The 20,300-nt window shown below is 33.6% G+C and overlaps 3 protein-coding genes across 4 annotated transcripts; all 3 read right to left on the minus strand.

Annotated features, from left to right (window-relative positions):
* Nucleotides 1–1,849: 1,849 nt before the first annotated feature.
* Nucleotides 1,850–5,342, minus strand: LOC116127450 (vacuolar protein sorting-associated protein 29). Of its 2 annotated transcripts, none has more exons than XM_031413096.1 (4): nucleotides 5,247–5,342; nucleotides 4,923–5,093; nucleotides 3,305–3,442; nucleotides 1,850–2,383 (listed from the first exon to the last, which is right to left on the minus strand). In XM_031413096.1, the coding sequence occupies exons 2-4, from the start codon at nucleotides 5,052–5,054 to the stop codon at nucleotides 2,081–2,083; spliced, it is 573 nt and encodes a 190-aa protein (XP_031268956.1). In that variant the 5' UTR covers nucleotides 5,055–5,093; nucleotides 5,247–5,342; the 3' UTR covers nucleotides 1,850–2,080. The 2 variants fall into 2 exon arrangements, with proteins under 2 accessions (XP_031268956.1, XP_031268957.1); XM_031413097.1 differs by having other exon boundaries at nucleotides 4,923–5,062; nucleotides 5,247–5,332.
* A 776-nt stretch (nucleotides 5,343–6,118) lies between these two features.
* LOC116127449 (probable serine/threonine-protein kinase PBL3) lies at nucleotides 6,119–12,582 on the minus strand. The gene is made up of 6 exons (XM_031413095.1): nucleotides 12,207–12,582; nucleotides 9,531–9,820; nucleotides 9,302–9,437; nucleotides 8,954–9,090; nucleotides 8,376–8,499; nucleotides 6,119–6,889 (listed from the first exon to the last, which is right to left on the minus strand). Exons 1-6 carry the CDS (start codon nucleotides 12,274–12,276, stop codon nucleotides 6,405–6,407), a joined length of 1,242 nt encoding a protein of 413 aa, XP_031268955.1. The 5' UTR covers nucleotides 12,277–12,582; the 3' UTR covers nucleotides 6,119–6,404.
* Nucleotides 12,583–17,193: 4,611 nt separating this feature from the next.
* LOC116127631 (transcription factor PRE3) lies at nucleotides 17,194–18,517 on the minus strand. The gene is made up of 2 exons (XM_031413272.1): nucleotides 18,286–18,517; nucleotides 17,194–17,550 (listed from the first exon to the last, which is right to left on the minus strand). Exons 1-2 carry the CDS (start codon nucleotides 18,409–18,411, stop codon nucleotides 17,401–17,403), a joined length of 276 nt encoding a protein of 91 aa, XP_031269132.1. The 5' UTR covers nucleotides 18,412–18,517; the 3' UTR covers nucleotides 17,194–17,400.
* Nucleotides 18,518–20,300: the final 1,783 nt, after the last annotated feature.

A 20,300-nucleotide genomic window follows, 5' to 3' on the forward strand; every position in this document is an offset into this window, starting at 1 on the left:
ATGGGCATGCACTTGATTGAGTTGGTGCTTGTCTTTGCATTTTTGCAAGAGGGAAGCGACATTGGGTAATCGGTGTTTAGTTGCCAAGATTTGTAGCAATTGGGTCAGCTCTGGCTTCACTAGATGATACATAATGTGTATTGTACTGGAGTTGAAAAGTGTCGCGTTTGGCGAAAGAGGATGCATAATCATACACAATCCTAAGAAGGGGGAGTCCCTGGCTAAGGAGAACCTTAGACAGGCCCAAGGGACTTTACTACACAAGATGCTAGAAAAGGCCAAGGATATACAATCCATGAGAGCTAAAGCCTAAAGAAGGCCTATACAAAAGATCCATCAGGCCCAATATCACAAAATAAACAGGAGACAAGGACTAAATAACCAAGGATTGAAAGTTGCTGGCCCATTTTCCGGCTAATCATATCTTGTCACACAATAATAACGTTATTAGTCATACAATCATATTTATAACTAAACAAAAAACTATAAGATAAAGTAGTTATTTTACACAAATTTTGTATAATTTTTATATGATTATATATTATGACTTAATTGTAAGCATATCATTATTCGTCGAAAAAAAACCTATCATGGAAAAAAAGGACGTAATTACCACAACTTGCTCAAATGTAAGTACCAGACATCTTTTTGCAGCGCACTTATACATCCTCATGAACACCAGAGATGTCCAAAGATTGCTGGAGATGTCATTTTGAGACCAATTTCCATTTTTTCCAGTAGCTGAATCAGGGATCTTATCACGCGAAACCCACTGCCAATGCCATAGCAACTTGGTAATCCTCCTCGCCCATAGGTACCAGCTCAGTCTGGTCCATTTGAAAACATTATTCCTGTCGATCTGCTTCTGCACGTTTGAGAATCTATGGGCACTCCCTATATGCCAATTTTTACTAATATAGGAAGGATGAAACTGTGCACGAATACAAACCGTCTTATTACAAAGCCGCTTAAGAAAAATGTGATTTGCTATCACTTGGGACTCCACTGTAGAGGCTGCTGGGCTGATCACGAAAAAAGAGCTGCAGATTTTTCCTAGGGAAAAGCTTGCTGCTAAATATGTTGTGGCGATTCCATCTGAATATCTCTGGACAATTACCCAGATCCACAGCTCTCTACCAACCTGCCTTCCAGCCGAACCAACTCTGAACACAAGTAACCTGGACAATGGAATACGGCCATTGAAGGTGTCTGAACTCATAATAAATACCAGTGGTGGCTTTCTTCTTTTTTTAAAAACAATGCAGACTTGCTGAGCCATTATGAGCAGACAAGCAAATTCCTGCTACATATGGATGGTAGCCAGCACCTTTTGGTATCTTCTGCAGCAGGGAGCACTAAACGCTCTTCATTTTGACCTCTACATCCAACAACACCATTCACTACTCCACCTAATCATTGGGATAGGCATCATCAAATTTCCGAATTAATACAGCTCATGGGGAGACCCCATTCGACCCCTCAAGTTTTCTTTGGAGTTGAGAGAAAACAGACGGAAATTAACTTCTTCAAACATCTTTTGTTTCACAGTTTCAACATTCCTATTTGTGCCTTTCAAAAGTCGGTAATTCCGTTCTTGCCAAATAAAATAGACAGCAGCCTCAAATAACAGTCTACAAATGACCGCTCGGATATTGTTCCCTTTGAATTGTATTAGAACCGTTTTGGATTTTACAAATTCTTCGGGTTTCGGGTTAAAATCTTATTCAAATTGGTTCTCAGATTGGACATGGTTTATTTAAGTATTCAATCTACATATAGAACTTTCTGGCTTACTGGCTCACCTTGAAGAAGCAGTGGCAATAGAGAAAATAAAAGTTTGACGCTTCCATGACTTGGTAAAAGAAATGCACAATTATCATTTATATCAAAGTTACATCTAAATATGGGAAAGCCCAACAGAAAGTCATCTGAAAATTGTTCCTTTGCCAATCAATTAACAAACCAAAAAGCTTCCACTCTCCACACATACAGAAATAATGGAATCACATGCATTGCAAACTTGACGAATATTGGTGAAACCAAAGCAAAGATCAATCAAAACAAAATCTAAGCTTTACGTTTAATGAGCAGAGTGAGAGGTAGTGGTCTTCTTAAAGTCGATCTTGTCAACTTTAACCTCACCATCAATGAGTTCATAAACATAGACCACAACACGTAGGCCGTCAATGTCCATGAGGACAAAGCTAGGGTTAACATCATAGGTGATACTACTGTGAGCACCTGTAGCAGACCCTGGATTAATGACGACTCCTCCCTCATGCTTGTAAGCAGTAAACTGATGAGTGTGACCAGTCACTAGTATGTCCACATCCAGTTGTCTCTGAAGCATGGCTAGTGAGTCCAGGTCCCCCCAAGGAATAACCTTTTAAATACCAAGCATTGAAACTGATTACTATTGCTTAATTCACCAAAATCCAAAAGCTATTGACTTGAGAAAAGATTATTTACATTAATGAACATACCATTAACCTTTGCGCGTAACACCATTTTCTCAGTAAGAAAAAGGAAAGTTTTCTTTTTTTTATTAATATTTTCTTTTTTCAAATGACTAGGTAAGATCAACGGAAATAGCTTGATTTTTTATATCATTTCTCTTTGTTACAGACAAGACCATTTTGAAACAATGTCTATTAGGTACAGAACTTAATTTGTGAATTGTAACAGTATGTCAATAGTGATATAAGCTGAGAAGCAGAAATTGCCAGAGTTGATGTAAATCTCCTGAAGAAAGTTAGTGATTAAAGGAAAAATATTGGCCTCTCTCATTCTAAATATACTCAAATTTCACCATCTACTACATAATTTTGTTGACAGAACTGCATGCAAGACTGGCAAAATCGAGCAAAAACAGGAAATAGTGAATAAAAAGAAAGTCAGTAATGGAAGCATGAGGTGAGCCAGTTTAACCATCTGGCAACATGAATTTGACCAACAATTCATGGAAAGAAAAGTAGAAAGCACAGTATTTGAGGAAATGGCATTTTGATTTTACAAGTAGAATGTATGGGTTCAACACACATACCCTCTGTCTGCCCCCAAAAGAAATAATTAGGCCTAAAATGCAATTGTTAAAAAAAGGATATCTACAGTCAACCAAACAATGTGCAAAATAAGGTGAAATTTCATTCTCATAAATAAGCCCACACATTTAAATTAGCAAGAGGAATACAATGTGAAGTAATCTTGGTATTCTAAAGCTGGAACAGAGAGAGGTTTGTGATATCCAAAATAAAATTAACAAATAGACAAAGGAGAAAGAAAGAAAAGGAATTAGGTGTCATACCTGATGACCATGGCACAGGCCCAACTTGAATTGACCAATAGTTAGTGTTTTGGTCTCAGGATATTTTGTCTCTTCGTCATATTCACCTCGAGCAATATGTAAGTCAGGACATATAGTCCTCAAGTAGTCATGAACTTCCTGAAAATAATTTTAGAACGCTAAGCCAATGACACTCATTCCACACAGAGATATAGACAGAGCAAAATTATAGTTACATTTTTAAACTCTTCACAGGAAACTTCTTAAGAAATAAAACCATAATAACAGCAGCACACAGATTTAGTATTTATAGTAAAGGTAATAATTGAATTTAAGATGAATCTAACCCCAGCTCAAATTTAACCACATAAGCCAATGAACAAGAGCCAGTACAGAAGCCACGCGCCCACAACATGCATTTTAAGATTTAAGAACAGAGATGTAAAAAGAATATGGTATCACCTAGCAAGTAAAAAATTATTAAGCTAACAAATCCAAAGAAGATCATATCTAGCAAACAAACAATTCAAATTAGGTAAGTAAAACCAGGTGTTGATTGTTTTTTTTTTTTTTTTTTTTTTTTTTTTTTTTTTTTTTTTTTTTTTTTTTTTTTTTTTTTTTTTTTTTTTTTTTTTTTTTTTTTTTTTTTTTTTTTGTTTTTTTTTTTTTTTTTTTTTTTTTTTTTTTTTTTTTTTTTTTTTTTTTTTTTTTTTTTTTTTTTGTTTTTTTTTTTTTTTTTTTTTTTTTTTTTCCCCCCTTTTTTTTTTTTTTTTTTTTTTTTTTTTTTTTTTTTTTTTTTTTTTTTTTTTTTTTTTTTGTTTTTTTTTTTTTTTTTTTTTTTTTTTTTTTTTTTTTTTTTTTTTTCTTTTCTGGGAAGTTAGCCTAAGGCATCTGGCATATGATTGAATCATGTAGAGGTTAAATTTCTGCATCATTTATTTGCCGTGCGGTTTCTAAATGGCTAATGGTTTAAATCAAAGAAAAGGAAAATCAACTATCACAGATAGATTATGTTCTTAACTGTAACAAATAAGATTACATAAACGATAAAGAAACTGATCACTGAATGACATCTTCATTTTTCCTCTCCATCATAGAATGGATCATCAAAGCATTAATCTAAACTAATGCATTAAAGTTGTGGGAAAACTAAAGAACTACAAGAAACAACTTAAACAAGCATAAAAATAAATAAAAAAATTATAGATTCCAAATAAATTGCCACTAAGAGTAGTCTAAGTAGCAGATATCTAGAAACAGAAGAGCAGTACAAACAAGTGTCCCAGAATTGCCTTTGTTCATAAGTTGTTATACAAATATTAATAAACCCATCCAATATCCATAACTCTTTGGAAAATAGAAAAGAGTAGTCTTCCTTACATAATACATCTAAACTCGCCATAAGAAATTCAATTAAGCATGAATTTGCAAGGGACTCAACTCAATGACCACTATACTCTAATTATTTTATAAAAAATTGTTTAAAAAAAAAATCTATTTGGCTTTCCAGAATACAGAAGGGAAAACACCAAACCCAGATCATATATTCATGTATTTTTCCCACCGAAAAGAAAACAAGCTAAAGATGAATTACTAAAAGAAGAAAAAGCCAAGAAAGAAGTAAAAGAAAAGAACATACTTTTATGCAGAGATTGCCCGTACAAATGATATGTTGGATCTTGCCAGGAACAAGCATGGACTTAAACTTTGCAGGCAAATCAGGTGCTCTATGTGGTACATGTAAATCACCCAACGCTAATACTAGCACCATCTTCAACCCTTCAAATATTAAATCCCGATCAAAATTTATCTACACCACCCACAAAGTAAAATCCTTCGTTAAACGTAATTAACCAAAAATGTATATTGTTTTCTGGAAATGCAGAGTGTTCAAATTATCATAACGAAGAAACATAACGACTATATAAAAGATAATAAGATGATAGGTTTAAATAATTATTACCAGTGAGATTTGATTAATTTGGAGAAGTTGACGAACACGCCCATCAAAAACCGCTCTCCCTCGTGGTAGTTGTTGACGTTACCTTCTTATAATTCTTAGTTGTGAAGCTTTCTAAATGATTTTCAACTCCAAAACGATGTCGTTCCAGTGTATCTAACTACTAGTCCTCCTTAGCTAACGAGATGGTCAAACTAGGACTGTTCAACTCAAGGCCTATTGAAGGGACTTTTTTTCACTCAAATAATGGTTTAATGACACTTTCTTACCCATTTTTAAAATATTATTTTACTATTCAAATTTATATTCTGACGATGAACAGAAAACAAACTCGATCCAAATTTTTAGAGAAGAGAGGTCGATAAGTTTTTTAGTAGTGGAATGTTGGATTTTGATGGTTAAGATTGATCGAAATTTCACTTGAGAGAAGCAATTGTACAAACCCTAATAGCTCTATTGTAAACGATTGACGAGATCGATAAGAGTAGGATATGAGAGGCTTGGTGAGTGATGATCAGAAAATAGAATGTTAGTGATCCGAAGGTACAATGATGTCAAAATCGGAAACAAAATATAAATTTGGATAGTTAAATAATATTTTAAAAATCTATAGATAGAAAAGTGTCATTAAACCATTATTTAGATGGAAAAAAATTATTTACTCCTTATAGAAACCAAGAGGGCAATCGAGGTTTAAATGTTAAACATGTAGCTAAAAACCCAGTTTGATTGAGCAAATCTCGATCAACATTAGTCTCTTTCTCTTAGTTAGTTTCTGTTGTCAGTCCAGATTTATGAAGATATGATAAATTTACATGCCCATATTCAGCAATAACCATGTTGCTGGTGTAGCATCATAGAGATGGGGAATCCAATCGAATTCTAAGAAAAATGATTCTTCATATATTTTACAATTGTTTCATATGAGAAAAGAAATTGTTAAAAAGAACCTTGAAAATGTCGCATTTTGGTTAGAACAACAGTGGCAAATGCCGATGATGATGGTGACAAAATTGTGGTGTGCTCTGCCAATAATCAAACTATTCCTATGGTTTTTTCTTTGAGAAACTGCCAGTGCAAGATAAACTAAGAAGGCTAAACAAAAAGAAGCTAAGGGCTAAAGAAAAAGAACGGATTTACATTGAGGTAAGCTCCCCTTCATCATCCTCGCGGGTATTTCATATGAGGTAGCAAAGGGGAACCTCGGGGAGACATATTCACAGGTGAACCATAACCGTTTCTCAAAGGGGACTTGAGGTGAGAAAAACCATTTCTCAATGGAGACTTCAGGTGAGGACTGGAGACTGCTTCTCGGTCTAATTGGGAGGGGTTAATTGCATCTCTAGGGGCAGGGAGTTGCTCTAGAGCCGACAAAACATCAGCCATCGATGGCCGAACCTTAGCCTCACTTGTACACTGTAATGCAAGAAGGGCCACCATATGAGCTCCTTTCTGGGGATACTGACCTTCCAACTTGATATCCATGATCCGGAATAATTTTCGCCTATCACCCAAATAAGGCTTTGTCCAATCCACTAGATTCTGCTCCACACCAACTTTATCTTTATCCGCTGCAAGCCGCCCCGAAAGCAGTTCCAACAACAAAATCCCAAAGCTGTAAACATCACATTTTGCAGTAAGTCGACCTGCTCAACAAAGGATGTTTCTGTTAGTGTACTGCCCCAATTACAATAAAATAGTGCTTTAATATCCCAAGGAAATGAAATGAATTAGAGGGTTAAAATTTATTATTCTTATTATTTTATTTTTTTTTTAAGCAAAACCTAGGGAGTAATATTATTGGAAAAAAAGAGGTTGAAGACAGCAAAATACAAGTCAATACACACAACAGAAAAAATTAAGAAAATCAGTAGTTAGCAAACCCCCAACAACCGTGAAGAAGCATACTACAAATATCCAAAGGACGTTCATCCCACCATTCTGTAAAGGGAGATCACAACCCCATATTAGCTAATCGAACAACGATTTGATTACCTTCACAATATAAATGGGAACAGTAAATTTGCATGAGCTCATTTTCTTCTTGCAGTTAATCCACAAGGAATGAAGTTGCCAAGGAGGCTGAAAATGGGTGGAATTAATACACTGAACAACAGATGAAGAATCACACTCTAGTCAAAGGCATAACCACCCTTTAGAAAAAACAATCTCTACAGCAAGGATGACACCCATAAGGTCAGCATAAAAGGCTGGTTGAAAGCCTAGACCAATTGAGAAGCAACCAAAAAATTGCCCTTCAGGCGATCTGAAAACGGCTCCGCAACCAGCATCACCTGGTTTTCCTTTTGAAAGACCGTCTGTATTAACCTTCATCCATGGAAAGAAAGGGTACCAAGTAATGGCAGTAATTTTTGGCGATTTTCCCAGAGATGGAGGAACACCAATTTTCTTTAAAATGTCTAAATCAGAACCAAATTTAACATAGCCAGGACATTGCTTGCATAAGCAAAAGATATGAGACTTGCAATCAGTCATTACTCTAGCAAAAGGAGACCATAAATCCTTGAATCTAATATGAAACTATCACATAATCATAGATGAACTAGCAAATATGTTGTCAGACGTAAGCTCAACATAAAAGGAGTGACTAGCAAACTAGGATGGACAAGATAGTGAACATTTAAAATTTAAATGACAATACACCCACCACAATTCATCTTAAGAAAATATGTATATGTTGAGTACATATGCTCAATAGCACAAGCACCACATAATTCAAACAATTGCTGAAGCAACACATAATTCAAACCATTGCTGACAAAATAAAATATGAGAATTCTACAGCTGAGGATATCTCTGTGTGTGTGGTAGCAGAATGACTATATCATTTCTCTAAGCACTAGTCTTTTATATATCACAATTGGTTTTCAAAGGACCAATATTAGGACAATTTAGATGCCATCTCACACTTAAAGATTCCTTTTCTAACTGTGCAACACAACAAATGAGAAATGTACAGCTATTAATTGTCAGAAGTTAAAAACACCATCTTCAGAAACTCAGGTATTAATACAATCGGGACTATTTTCTAGAAGCATTTAAAGGATTCTATTCAATTACCGATCCACAAGTGGTAGATAAAAACCTTACTACAAGGTAAACAAAACATACCTGTAGCGATATATTCGGGAGCAGTATAACCTTGAGTTCCCATAACTTGAGTGGAAATATGAGTACGATCCCCAGTGGGTCCTGCTTTTGCCAAGCCAAAGTCTGAAAGCTTAGCATTAAATTCCTGCATCAATAATAAAGCATAATCAAATCTGAAAAAATTAGAAAGGAATTAAACACACTGTCAACATTTTTTGGTGAGAAACCAAAGAAATTGTTATAAAAATGATTCAAAAGAGAAGATACAGATGTGGGTCAGACCACAAGACAAAAATCCTAAAGAGGTGCATCCATCCTAACAAAGACAGCCCAGAGAAAAACAAGCCTAAAACAGTCAGTATGGAAAGATAATGTGAATATGATGGGATCAGACTTTGGGCAGGAAACAAAAAAAATAGATAACAGTCTACCTATTTTCAGCTCCTTACTTTTGTCCATCTTTAATATTTCAATTGAATTTACAAGTTCACAAGTCCTGGAGCTCTTGTCGACTTAACCCACTGACCTCAACAAAAGAAAAGCACTGCTAGTTTCTATACATACTTAATCTAAGACAATATTTGGAGTAATTAACATACAGAATCTAGTAGAATATTTGAAGCTTTGAAATCTCGATATATAACTTGCTGTTCAGATTCATGCAAGAATGAGAGCCCTTGAGCAGCACCAATGGCAACTTTGATCCTTAGTGCCCAAGGAAGAGGTCGAGCACCCCCTGCAAATAAGGCAGTTAAACATTAATCAAGAAGATGCATCGTTTTTCAGCACTAGGACCAGCATCAAAAGGTGTCCAAATAACTTCTGGGTAAACTTTTTAACAGATTAAGCAGAAGTGCCAACAAAATGTAGGAAATTGTGCATAAAAGGTGACGAGGATATAGAAGAACCATGCTTTTAAGCATTGTGCTGGCAAACATTTGACTTACTTCTAAATAGATGATTCTCGAGGCTGCCTTTAGGCATATACTCATAGACCAAAAGCCGGTTTTCCCGTTCCAAGCAGAATCCAATAAGTTTTACCAGATTTGGATGGTGAAGTTGACCAAGGTAATCAACTTCAGCCTGCATAAAATATGAAATTAAAAATGAGCCACGCCAAATATAGAAAAGAAAGGAGAAGGATAATGAATGATTTTATAAACAAAGAAAACCTACCAGCCACTCCTTGTGACCTTGAAAACCTTCAGGTTTCAGCTTCTTGACAGCAACAACCATCCCAGATCCTGGCTTTGCAGGCTCAAGGGTTTGTTCATCAATCCATCCCTTGTAAACATAACCAAAACCTCCTTCCCCGATGAGGCTGTCAGGACGGAAATTTCGAGTGGCAGTCTTAAGCTCACTAAATGTAAAGGCTTTTAGATTTGGGGATGATAATATGTCACCTTCGGTTCTTGGAGTAGATAAATTTCCAGAGGTCCGTTTTTCACTTTTATCTGTTTTTGGATCTGTAGCATATGAAGAATGACCATTCTATCAGTAATTTTGGTATGCAAAAGAGAAAATAGTTTATGATATGTATCTATAAATTGCTGATATTAACTGATAAAAAAAAAAAAAAAAAGTAATTTGTAACCACCAAGCACCTGAAAAGATAAGCACTGTAAACAAAAGATATCATATGGAGACAAGATCAAAATATATACAAAACTGTTTAAGAGTAAAATAAATGGCATGCCTTGTTGCATGGATACAAAAAGAATGTGCAAACAATAAGTAGAAGGTGAAATGAATTGCAAAAATATGTGTCTTGCAAGGAACTTCAATTTTTTATGACATAAAAACATCTCAACTGCAAATATCAATATCACCTACTTAAACAATTAGAAAAATAAGAAAGAATATTACCAAACTTTTCTTTCTTCATGGATTTTTTTCAATAAGTAAAAAGCACATTTTTCAACATTTGCAATTCTGAATTTTTGATACCATCATTACCAAATATTTCTTTTGAACATGTATTTCAAATATTGGAATATCATTTTACAAATGACTATGCTGCAACCTCAAAGCTAGTGCTTTTTCTTGTAATCAAGGTAGTGAACATATAGCTTAATAATCTTCTCTTTGTGGATGTTGATGCAAATTAGGGGTTGATGCTGAAGCCGAAGACCACCAAGAGGGCAATCATAAATCTGTATCTCCACTCATACTTCACAGCTTTTAGAGATATCAAGTACCATAAAACAATATTTTTTATTTAAATTTGCGTAATAAGATTTTTTAACATTCACCATCTAACTTGATTTCAACATCCTGACATTTGGAAAATGACTTGCACTCAAACCTTAACCATTAGTTCACAAAATTGTGAACCGAGTTAGGGTGAGAATTGGACTCACACCTACTCAACTGCTAAATTTAAGGTGGAAACTATACTGAAGAACTGTATTCCACTTGAACTCCAAGCATCATTTGCTAGTCCAACATATCAAAAATGTTCATTAAGGAAAGAGATTCAAGTAGTAGATGTCATTGATATTTCCATCTTCATTATCAAAAATACCAATGTTACATTATCATATTCAAATCTCAGAGAATTTCCAAAAAACACTGCTGTCATCACTCATCACCTGTATCTTCACATCTGTTCCATTACAATTATTTTGTGATTCCTTCCTATGATTGCCAACACCGAGGTTGTAGTCATTCCACCATCACCAATACTTAATTATTGCATACTGGCACCAATTTTTTTCCATCCATTGCCATGTTGTTCATGCCATCATGTTTGCAGTTAGAATCCCCATTACACGTCCCCATGATCACTAGGCCTTCACTCTTAAAAATTACTTCTCAAAATGACTGCTATAATTTTAACTTCATTTAGAGGAAAGAATTCAAATTGTAAATGTCATTGCCATCTTCACTACCAACACCTATCATGCCATTATGTTTGTGTCCAATTCCCTCCATCCATCGGCACTAACAATGTTGCTACTATTGACCATTGTATCACAAAAACGCAACAAACCTATATCGTTTATCTTTACCGTTACTGCCCTTCAATTTGTTGTAATTAAAACTTTACCACCACCATGTTGCCATTACAATAGTTGTGTTGTCACGTTTGCACCTGTTTTTCTCTGTCAGTCTACATATTCAAAATTGTTTTCTTTGCCAGCGTTTTCATTCCAACCCTTAACACAAAATCAATTATAACCCCCCTTTATTATACATACCATGCCAAATAGACCTCCAATGTTCCCAAAAGGGATAAGTGTCACCAAACATTTCTAAGCTTTACAAAAATAACTAGGATAAGGCCTTCATTGAAAGTGCTTAAAAATAATTTTAAGACATAAAGGCTAAACAGCAAACACTAAATAAGGCCAAAGCATCTCAAAGTATTTTGTATTGACATCAAATTCACAGTGAACAGCAGTTCAACACCAGAAAAGCTATCCTCTGGCTTCACAGATACAGAGCATCAAAAACACATTACAATGAAATAGAAATATCCCAATCCCCACACAATTGATTCCCACTTCTAAGCTCAATCATACTCTTACCATATAAATAATATAACTCCAGAAGAACAAGACTAAAAAATATAAGGAACAAAAACAAAATTAACAATCTCCAAAATTAAACACTAAAGCTATGACACATCCAATTCTCAAACCTCTGCAGAATCCTCACTTGTAAATACTTAAACTATTTTAATGTTCACAATAATGAAAAAAATAAAAAAAAAACAACAGCCGAAGATAACCATGAAGAAAGTCCATCTTTTAAACCAGAAAGAAGCTTATGGAAAAAAAGAGCACATTCAGTGAATGCATTTAACTAAAAAAAGACAGAAAAAAAAAAAAAAACAATAAGAAATAGTACCGGAAGTTGTACGAGAGCTCAAAGTGGCGTCCACTGTCTTCCAACAAGTACTCGTCCAGCAATTGCCCATCAAAACTCCCTTTTCAAAAACTAAACTACACCCACATAACAAAAACACACTGTATTATCAACCTTGTAAAGAAAATCTCAAGAGATCAAGAAGCTCTACTTCATAGCTTGTCTTTTCTTCTCTTCCTCGAGCAAAAGAGAAGAACACGATGCTGAGAGAAACGAGGTTTCTTTATTCGTTATGCTTTTTCCTTTTGATTAGTATTTACAGATATAAGTAAACAGAAAGAGAAATATATGAAAATGACAACCAAGTTTATATTCATGAAAACACGACAAATCACAACAGTCTTGCGACCTCTGAATCATATTCATCATCTTCTTAGTTTACTCGAATATTTTTTAATATTTTTCGCCATCTTATTCGTACTATTTTCAGAATAATAGTTTGTTTCTTATTCTAAAAATATTATTATATCTTATTCAATATTTTTAAACTTTTTAAGTTTATTAATTTAACTAATCATTCTCAAAAAAAAAATTAAAAATTAATAAAAAGAAAATAATACAGCCACCGATGATAGTATATCAAATTTGTGTACCAAATGACATGACAAAATCCTGACCATTGATTAATTTTAACTTAATATTAATCAACGGTCAGGATTTTATCACGTCATTCAATGCATAAATTCAGTGTACTACTGTTAGTGGTTGTAGCATTATTCTTAATAAAAACACTCTCATTTATCAATATTTACCAGATTTCAAAGACCACCGCAATAAGATAGTCAGAATATGATATAATGGTACATTACCAGTTAAATCTAATCGATAATATACTGATCTATCATTTTTTGACCAAATCCACGATAGATCTGGTTGTAAAAGGTCATCTCGACGTACGATCAATCAAATCTAATCGATCATACATCGATACGACGATTTCAATCACCCTCCAAAAGTAGTGACCGACTACTTACTACTAATATTTAATAGGTGAATAAAGGTATTTTTATAATTTTTAATATTTTTATTATAATAATATTTAGTAAATTAACAAATTTAAAAGATATTTTTGTAATTTTTAAATTCTACTTTATATTCCTCCCAACTCTAAAAATACCAAAAATATTATTTAAATATTAAAAGAACGCGGAACCTTTGTGTTCATCACTTCATCTTTGTGTTCGTAAGTCTAACAGGGGGGCTAACTTAAACGTACAGGGGAGTTTAAAGTGAAGTACTAACGGCCCAATCACAATAAATGATAAAAGTGGGACCTAGTAAAAATTCCCATGTGAAGACGGTAGTGTCCACGTGTTTGACGGCTGGTCTAGTTTTCATTCCATGTGATGTATGTGCGATGCCAGCTCTTACATCATCTCCACTTCACAATTTCCAAATTCTAATTATTATTAATTATTATTTAATATAATAAATTAATTAATTAACGTCAACGGGGAAAGTAATAAATTATAAAAATAAAATAAATGGTGGTTTATATCTTCAGGAAGAAGCAATTGTGTTGACTTACACGTGACAAGGAAATTGCATTGAAAATTGAGTAAATGGATTAACTTAATCACTAACCCAATTTATCTTTAATATTGCCAACTTCGTATCTTTATTCATTATAATTATAAAAATGGAATTAATTTTAATGGCCCAACCCAACTAAGCCCGACCCATCTCACCCGAACCCAGATTGTGAGGTTGAGGTAAGGTAACACTAATGAATCGTAGCCAAAATATCCGGGTCGGGTCATTTTTCTTCATTTTTCTGCATCGTAATTCGTAACTAGTTTATATTTTTTTTATTAGGGTATAAACTTTTCCAACTTTATCGATGGGAGGCTAAAAGGGTCAGAATTAACTTTATATAAGGATGAACAAATTTAAATTATATTTTTTACAAAATTAAAAAACTAAATAAAATATTTAATTTATCCCTTTTTACAAAATAAATAATAATTTTTTTAGGTTTCTTTTAGTTTTAAATTTCTTTTTTTTTTTTTTCTAATTTCCTTTGAAAAAAAATGATAAAATTATCAAATTCATGCACCGATAGACATGGCACCATCATAACCGTCGATTAATTATGAATTTTTTTTTTTAAAAAGAATGGTACTAGGCCTGCCGATGCATGAATTTGGTATAAATTTTTTGATAACCATAGCATTGGTCTTGAAAATATTGGCTTTAGCCATTTTTGAGTTTTTCAAAAATTTCAAAATTATTTTAAGAACTAAATTCACTTCAAAAAGAAAAAAAGAAGAACATCAAGGGCATCTTAAGATGCGTTTATTTTAATTTTTCTACCATATTCTATTCCTATCCTACCCAAAATAAATATTTGTTTCCCTATTCTGAAAATTCAATTTGATTCTATTTGACTATTTTTAAACCCCTTAGGTTTGTTAATTTAACTAAACACCCCCAACAAAAAAAAAATTTATAAATTGACATAAATACCGCCATCCACCCATATATTCCCGAAAGCCGGTGGCCGGCTGTTAGCAATTAATAGGTGGGTGAGAGTGTTTTTATCAAATTATAAATTTTATTTTTGTTGGAAGTGTTTAGTTAAATTAACAAATATAGGGGATTATAAAATAATCTTACTAAACATATTTTCAAATTTAAATCATCTCTTCGTAATAATAATCTAACTCAACCTTTTTAAAAAAACTACCCAAAATAATAAAACAAACACACCCAATATTCTCAAAATCCAATATATTATATTCAATTCAAAATATTTAGATTTTTTAACCCCTTAATCTAAACACCTCCAACAATAAAAGTTTATAAATTGATAAAAACACCCCCACCTACCCACATATTGTCAACAGTTAGCCACAATCGCCGAAAGGTGGCTAGAATCTGCTAAAATGGCACACAATCGGTTGGATGTGATCGGTCATGCGTCGATCTGACGTTGACGGCCAAATCAACTGCCAAAGATCTGGCAACTACTGGCCAGATCCAGTCGGTAGTGTGTCATTATACTAGATTTCGAGCACCTTTTGACAATGGTGGCCAGAATCTAGCAAATATGGGTGGATGGGGGTGTTTTTGTTAATTTTTAAACTTTTTTAAGGGGTGTTTAATTAAATTAACAAACTTAAGGGGTCTAAAAAGATTAAATATAATATAATAGTATTTTCAGAATAGGGAAACAAATATGTATTTTGAAAATGATAGGAATAAGATAGGGAAACAAATCCGTTAAAGTTAAAGATAAATAAATGTTATATGTCCCGAATTGAATAAATTATAAATTTTGTCCTCCAATTGATAAAATCTGAAAAATTTATACCCTAATTGTTCAATTTGAGACTGTGAAAGAGATTGTCCAATCTTGACAATCACGAGAAGACAGTAGACATGGCCGGAAATGAAGAGCCAACGGTCACAAAAGAAAGAGAAAACAGATAATCAATTAATGAATGTTTTTTTATATAAATGCATGTCATGTTCAATTAATGTTTGCTTGTATTATATATGAACCTTGGTATATATAAAAATCCAAACATCGTATTAATTAATATGCATCCTGAAAGTGAAAGCACTATTTTAATGTTGTAAAAAACTCAAAAACGGGAGATGTAACATCACATCACATCACAATACAAACTTTAACATTGCTATGATGTATATTGATCAGTAAACAGCTTCCCACCCCTTAAAGTTTTAAAATGTCACTTTCTCACCCAAAGTCAATATTTCGTTGCTATCCAAAACTGATTTCAGTTATTTCTGACAGAGAAAATTCTCCCCGTCACCACTATTTGAACCTCCAATCTTCTCTTTATAGAATTTCTCTCACTCTGATACTTGATTTCTTATCAATTGTCGATCATCGCAAAGTTAGAGGTTTCTATTTTTAGCTGATTTTTAACTGTTTCCAGTGACGAATATTCAATCAATCGCCACCATTTGATCCATTGACCTTCACTCTATAAAAACCTTCTTATTCTAGCTCCTAGTAACTCGTTGAACGCCGACTGAGAAAATGAGAAATGTATTTTGGGTATTAATGGAATATAAATATTGAGTGATAAAGTGATATTTTGAAACTTTTTAGATGGGAAAATGTCATTATAAGGCAAACCTTGGGTGGGAAAAAGTCGTTTACTCATGTAAATTCTATAAACTTTATTAAGCCCACCATTTATTTATGCATGAAAAAAGTTTGCAGAAATATTGAATGATTTGAATGAGCTGATATCCTAGAGATCTCTTTAGCCCATATATAATATGGGTTTGATATGCATAACGTCAGTTAGATTGAGAAGCTATCAATAGTTTAAGTGATCCTATACGTAGTTTCATCCTATAAATCATACAAAAGTATAGTGATGGAAGGGTCATCACTGAGTATTTTTGTTATCCTTTTTGCATTATAAATGTGAGTGGAGGACAAACACAAAGTCAATATTGTTGCTACTTACTTATCTCCTTGCAGCTTTTGCTTGAACCAGAAACTGCCCATACCTCCAACAAGAAGGACATAACCCCATACTCCTTTCAAATTAATTAACACTTTCCCTTTTCATGTTAACTTCTCCATGCATTTATCAACCTCTTCGACCATCTTTCTTTTCTTTCTCATTCATCAACTTCACCACTCTCCATTTATATGATGTGAAAAAGCTTGTCTGCCAGCCATATTTATATTATTTTCATATATATATATGATAGAATCGATTATGATCATTCAATACCATGCTTTAGCCTCCTCTTTTATTATACACTAGACAATAGACATATAAGAGGTGGTAGGGATTCAAATAATGCCATGCTTTTTCTTTTTTGGATCGCCTTTTAATTGATTGGAGCCCCAGGGGCTTTTGATCGCATGCAAATAATTATAGAAAGATATATTAAATGGACAAACTGATGTATGCAAATTATGTGAAGAGGGATTTTAGACTTTAGAGAGAATAAGACCTTTTTATTATATATTGGTTACATAAACATAGGTTTGCAAAAAGGATATTCTAATCTCTCAACTGCAACTAATAATACGTTCATAATTAATAATAATCTAGTGACAGAGAGAGAGAGAGAGACCTAAAAGGGGAAGTAGTACAGAAGAAGAAGAAAGATAGACGATTGGCTAATATTGCCTAAATTAAATGACCTCCTCCTAATATTCATTCTCAGCAGTAGTACTACACTATTGCATAAGTAAGTTCCGGATTATAGCCGCTTGAGCAGTGTCAGCTGTTGCCAATAGCTCAGAAAGTCTTTCGCTAAGATCATCAACCTCTCTGTGCAAGTTTCTAATATAGCTGCATGTCTCTTGTAATACTTTGGCTGCCGAAACCTGCAATTATACAATTTTTATAAGTTAGCTTCAAATTCGAATTGCCCTTCAGTAGAGAAGCTCTTTTTCTTCCATTACAATTAATCAGATTCCTTAATCTTTTTATCAAATTTTGAGACGTGTTTTGTACTTTGGTATAAATTTTTCTGGGAACTAATTAATTATTATTTTCTATTATTCAACTCTTACATCCTTCTTTTTAAGAATCTTACTTAGAAAATGAACGTTTGATCCTATTATAAGTCAGTAGAATAAAATTGCACTTGTCTCTATTTATTCCCCAAGTGATGTCCTTTACTAATTCCTACATGGATGGATTAATTATGAGAGAGGCTTCTCAATTCAACACTAAGAGAGAAGTAAATAAATTTGCGTATACACACAATCTCAAGCTTTGCTTGTCTCTGCTTTCAACGGAATAGCAGTAATCTCATGAGTCTTAAGAGTTACTTCATATATTTGCACTCTTATTTTTTGTCTGATTTTTTTTATAAGAATTCAGAGTTTAAAAACCACCCTAAACTTGGAATTTGAATCAACTGGCTACTTCTTCAAGTAAACAGTAAGTAGAGTTTCTTCATATTGAAAGTTGAGAGAAGCAAGCCTCAGTTGTTAGAGATTAAAATAAAGTTCGGTGCGTTGATCCGAAATCTCTCAAGGGGAACATATATATTCCTCAAGGACCAAAACCTAATGAATAGAAGAATATTGGGAATAAATAGAAAACAAGTATACCTTGTCGGAGCGGCTATTGCGAAGCTCTGGAAGAAGTTGTTGTAACTTGGAAACAAGATCATTGATCTGATCATCAGTGATCCTTGATGTTCCGGACTGCCTTGATCTTGACCTTCTGCTAGACATCTTCTACAAATTTAATATATTATTACAAATAGCGTAATAAAAAAGAAGCAAGAAGATCACAAATGGGAAGTAAACTTGTGAGTGAACTTGATTAGAAGAGAAAAGATAAGTATGGAGACTGGGGAGAGAGAGAGAGAGAGCACAAGAACACAAGTAGTGGTGTTGGGGACTGGAGAAGACAATTGCATGGGAGAAAGCAGTAATCTAAGGTGGTATTTAAATAGGGTTTTGGAAAGAGAAAAATTAAGAAATGAAAAAGAGAATCATCTCTCTAGAGATACGCCATACTGTCTTCTTTTTATCTCTCTGTGTTTGTGTTTGTTACCAAGCTAGGTGATGAATGAAGCATCAGCCACTTCTACCACTTTCATCAACTGAACTCGAATCTCTCTCTCTCTCTCTCTCTCTCTTAAAATTTAATTAACTTTGTGTTTTGTTCCTGAGCCAGCGAGTGCATTGTCAGTCCCTCACGCAATATCATGTTTTTTATTAATTTTTCTATCAATATTTAAACTATTTTCTTCTGGTTTAAATCAAATACGAGAAAAATCTCACCATTTCTCTGTATATAATGTTTCTCAGTTGACCAGTCAAAAAGTTTACATAACATACCATGCTCTTGCCCTAACACCATCCATACACCATCACTCACACGTGCCATCTCGGCATCCCAAGTAGTGTTGTTTGCACCGACCCATTTCCGGTGCAAATTAGGGTTTTTATTTTCAATTTTTTTGGTTACATTTTTATCCTAATAATAAATATAATTCGGTAAGCCGTCTGATTAATTAACTGGCATTAATACAAAGGTATCTATATGGATCATAATATTGTTTTTATTGGATATATTCTTGACATGCCACCTAATAATAATACTTATAAGATCTTTGATGGTCGTCTTGGCTCTCTCTCTCTGTGTATGATTTAGTGAAATCTAAATATTGCAGACAAATTTGAAACCAGTTGGCATGTAGAGACATTATTTTCATGTGAGACTGATCTAATTTTTTCATTAAACCTATTTATGTAATCAGTCAACTAAATCATGGAGACACCCTGAACATGATTGATTGAACACGTGCTTCTGATTCGTCCAATGGTTGAATGATTAATGTGCTAAATTAATTAATCAACTTCTAGGCCACACTTTAACAAACCCTGCTAGCTGCTCCCAACTTCATGCAAGATAAATAATACATTAAGCTTCTCAGTAATTCTCAAATTTATGCATGGATTGGTGTAATATATAGCTAAACTAGCTAGGTTTCTTTTATTCATTAAATGCAAGAAAAAACTATTTATCCATGGTTTCTCGAACAGATAACAATATATATACAAAAACAACGTCTTTTCGAAAACTGGGTATTTCCAAATTTTTTTTTTTTTTTTTCATGGTTTCCAGATGATAATACTGTACTAATATTATTAATTTCTGATCCCTCTCTCGAACATGAGTTAGTCTAATTAGAGCTGACTCAAACCGATCAAAATACAATATAATGAGTCGTGTGCATGACGCAAAACCAAGATTCTTAAGTGAATTAAAGGAAGAAACAAACAGAAATGTTGATTGTACAGAGTCGATTAAAGGTAGCAAGGTTCTGATATTGATCAGTTGTAAAATAGTACGGTGTGGAGGTGGAGGTGGAGATTTTAATCGAAAAATATGGGGTGGTGGCTCAGCGTACATGTCGGGGCACATGACATTGATCCAATGGACAGCGAAGACTGTGCTCACAGTCACGAGGAACCATTATTTCTTTATTTCTTTCAAATCCAGTGGGCTGGTTTCTTTCAGAAATGAGCTTATATTTATTAATTATACCCCAAGAGTTTTTTGAAACTCCAAGAAAGATATATAAACTGATATGTTTACCATATGCTTTTGT

Source organism: Pistacia vera, unplaced genomic scaffold, assembly GCF_008641045.1.
Source record: "Pistacia vera cultivar Batoury unplaced genomic scaffold, PisVer_v2 Contig192, whole genome shotgun sequence".
NCBI lineage: Eukaryota > Viridiplantae > Streptophyta > Magnoliopsida > Sapindales > Anacardiaceae > Pistacia > Pistacia vera.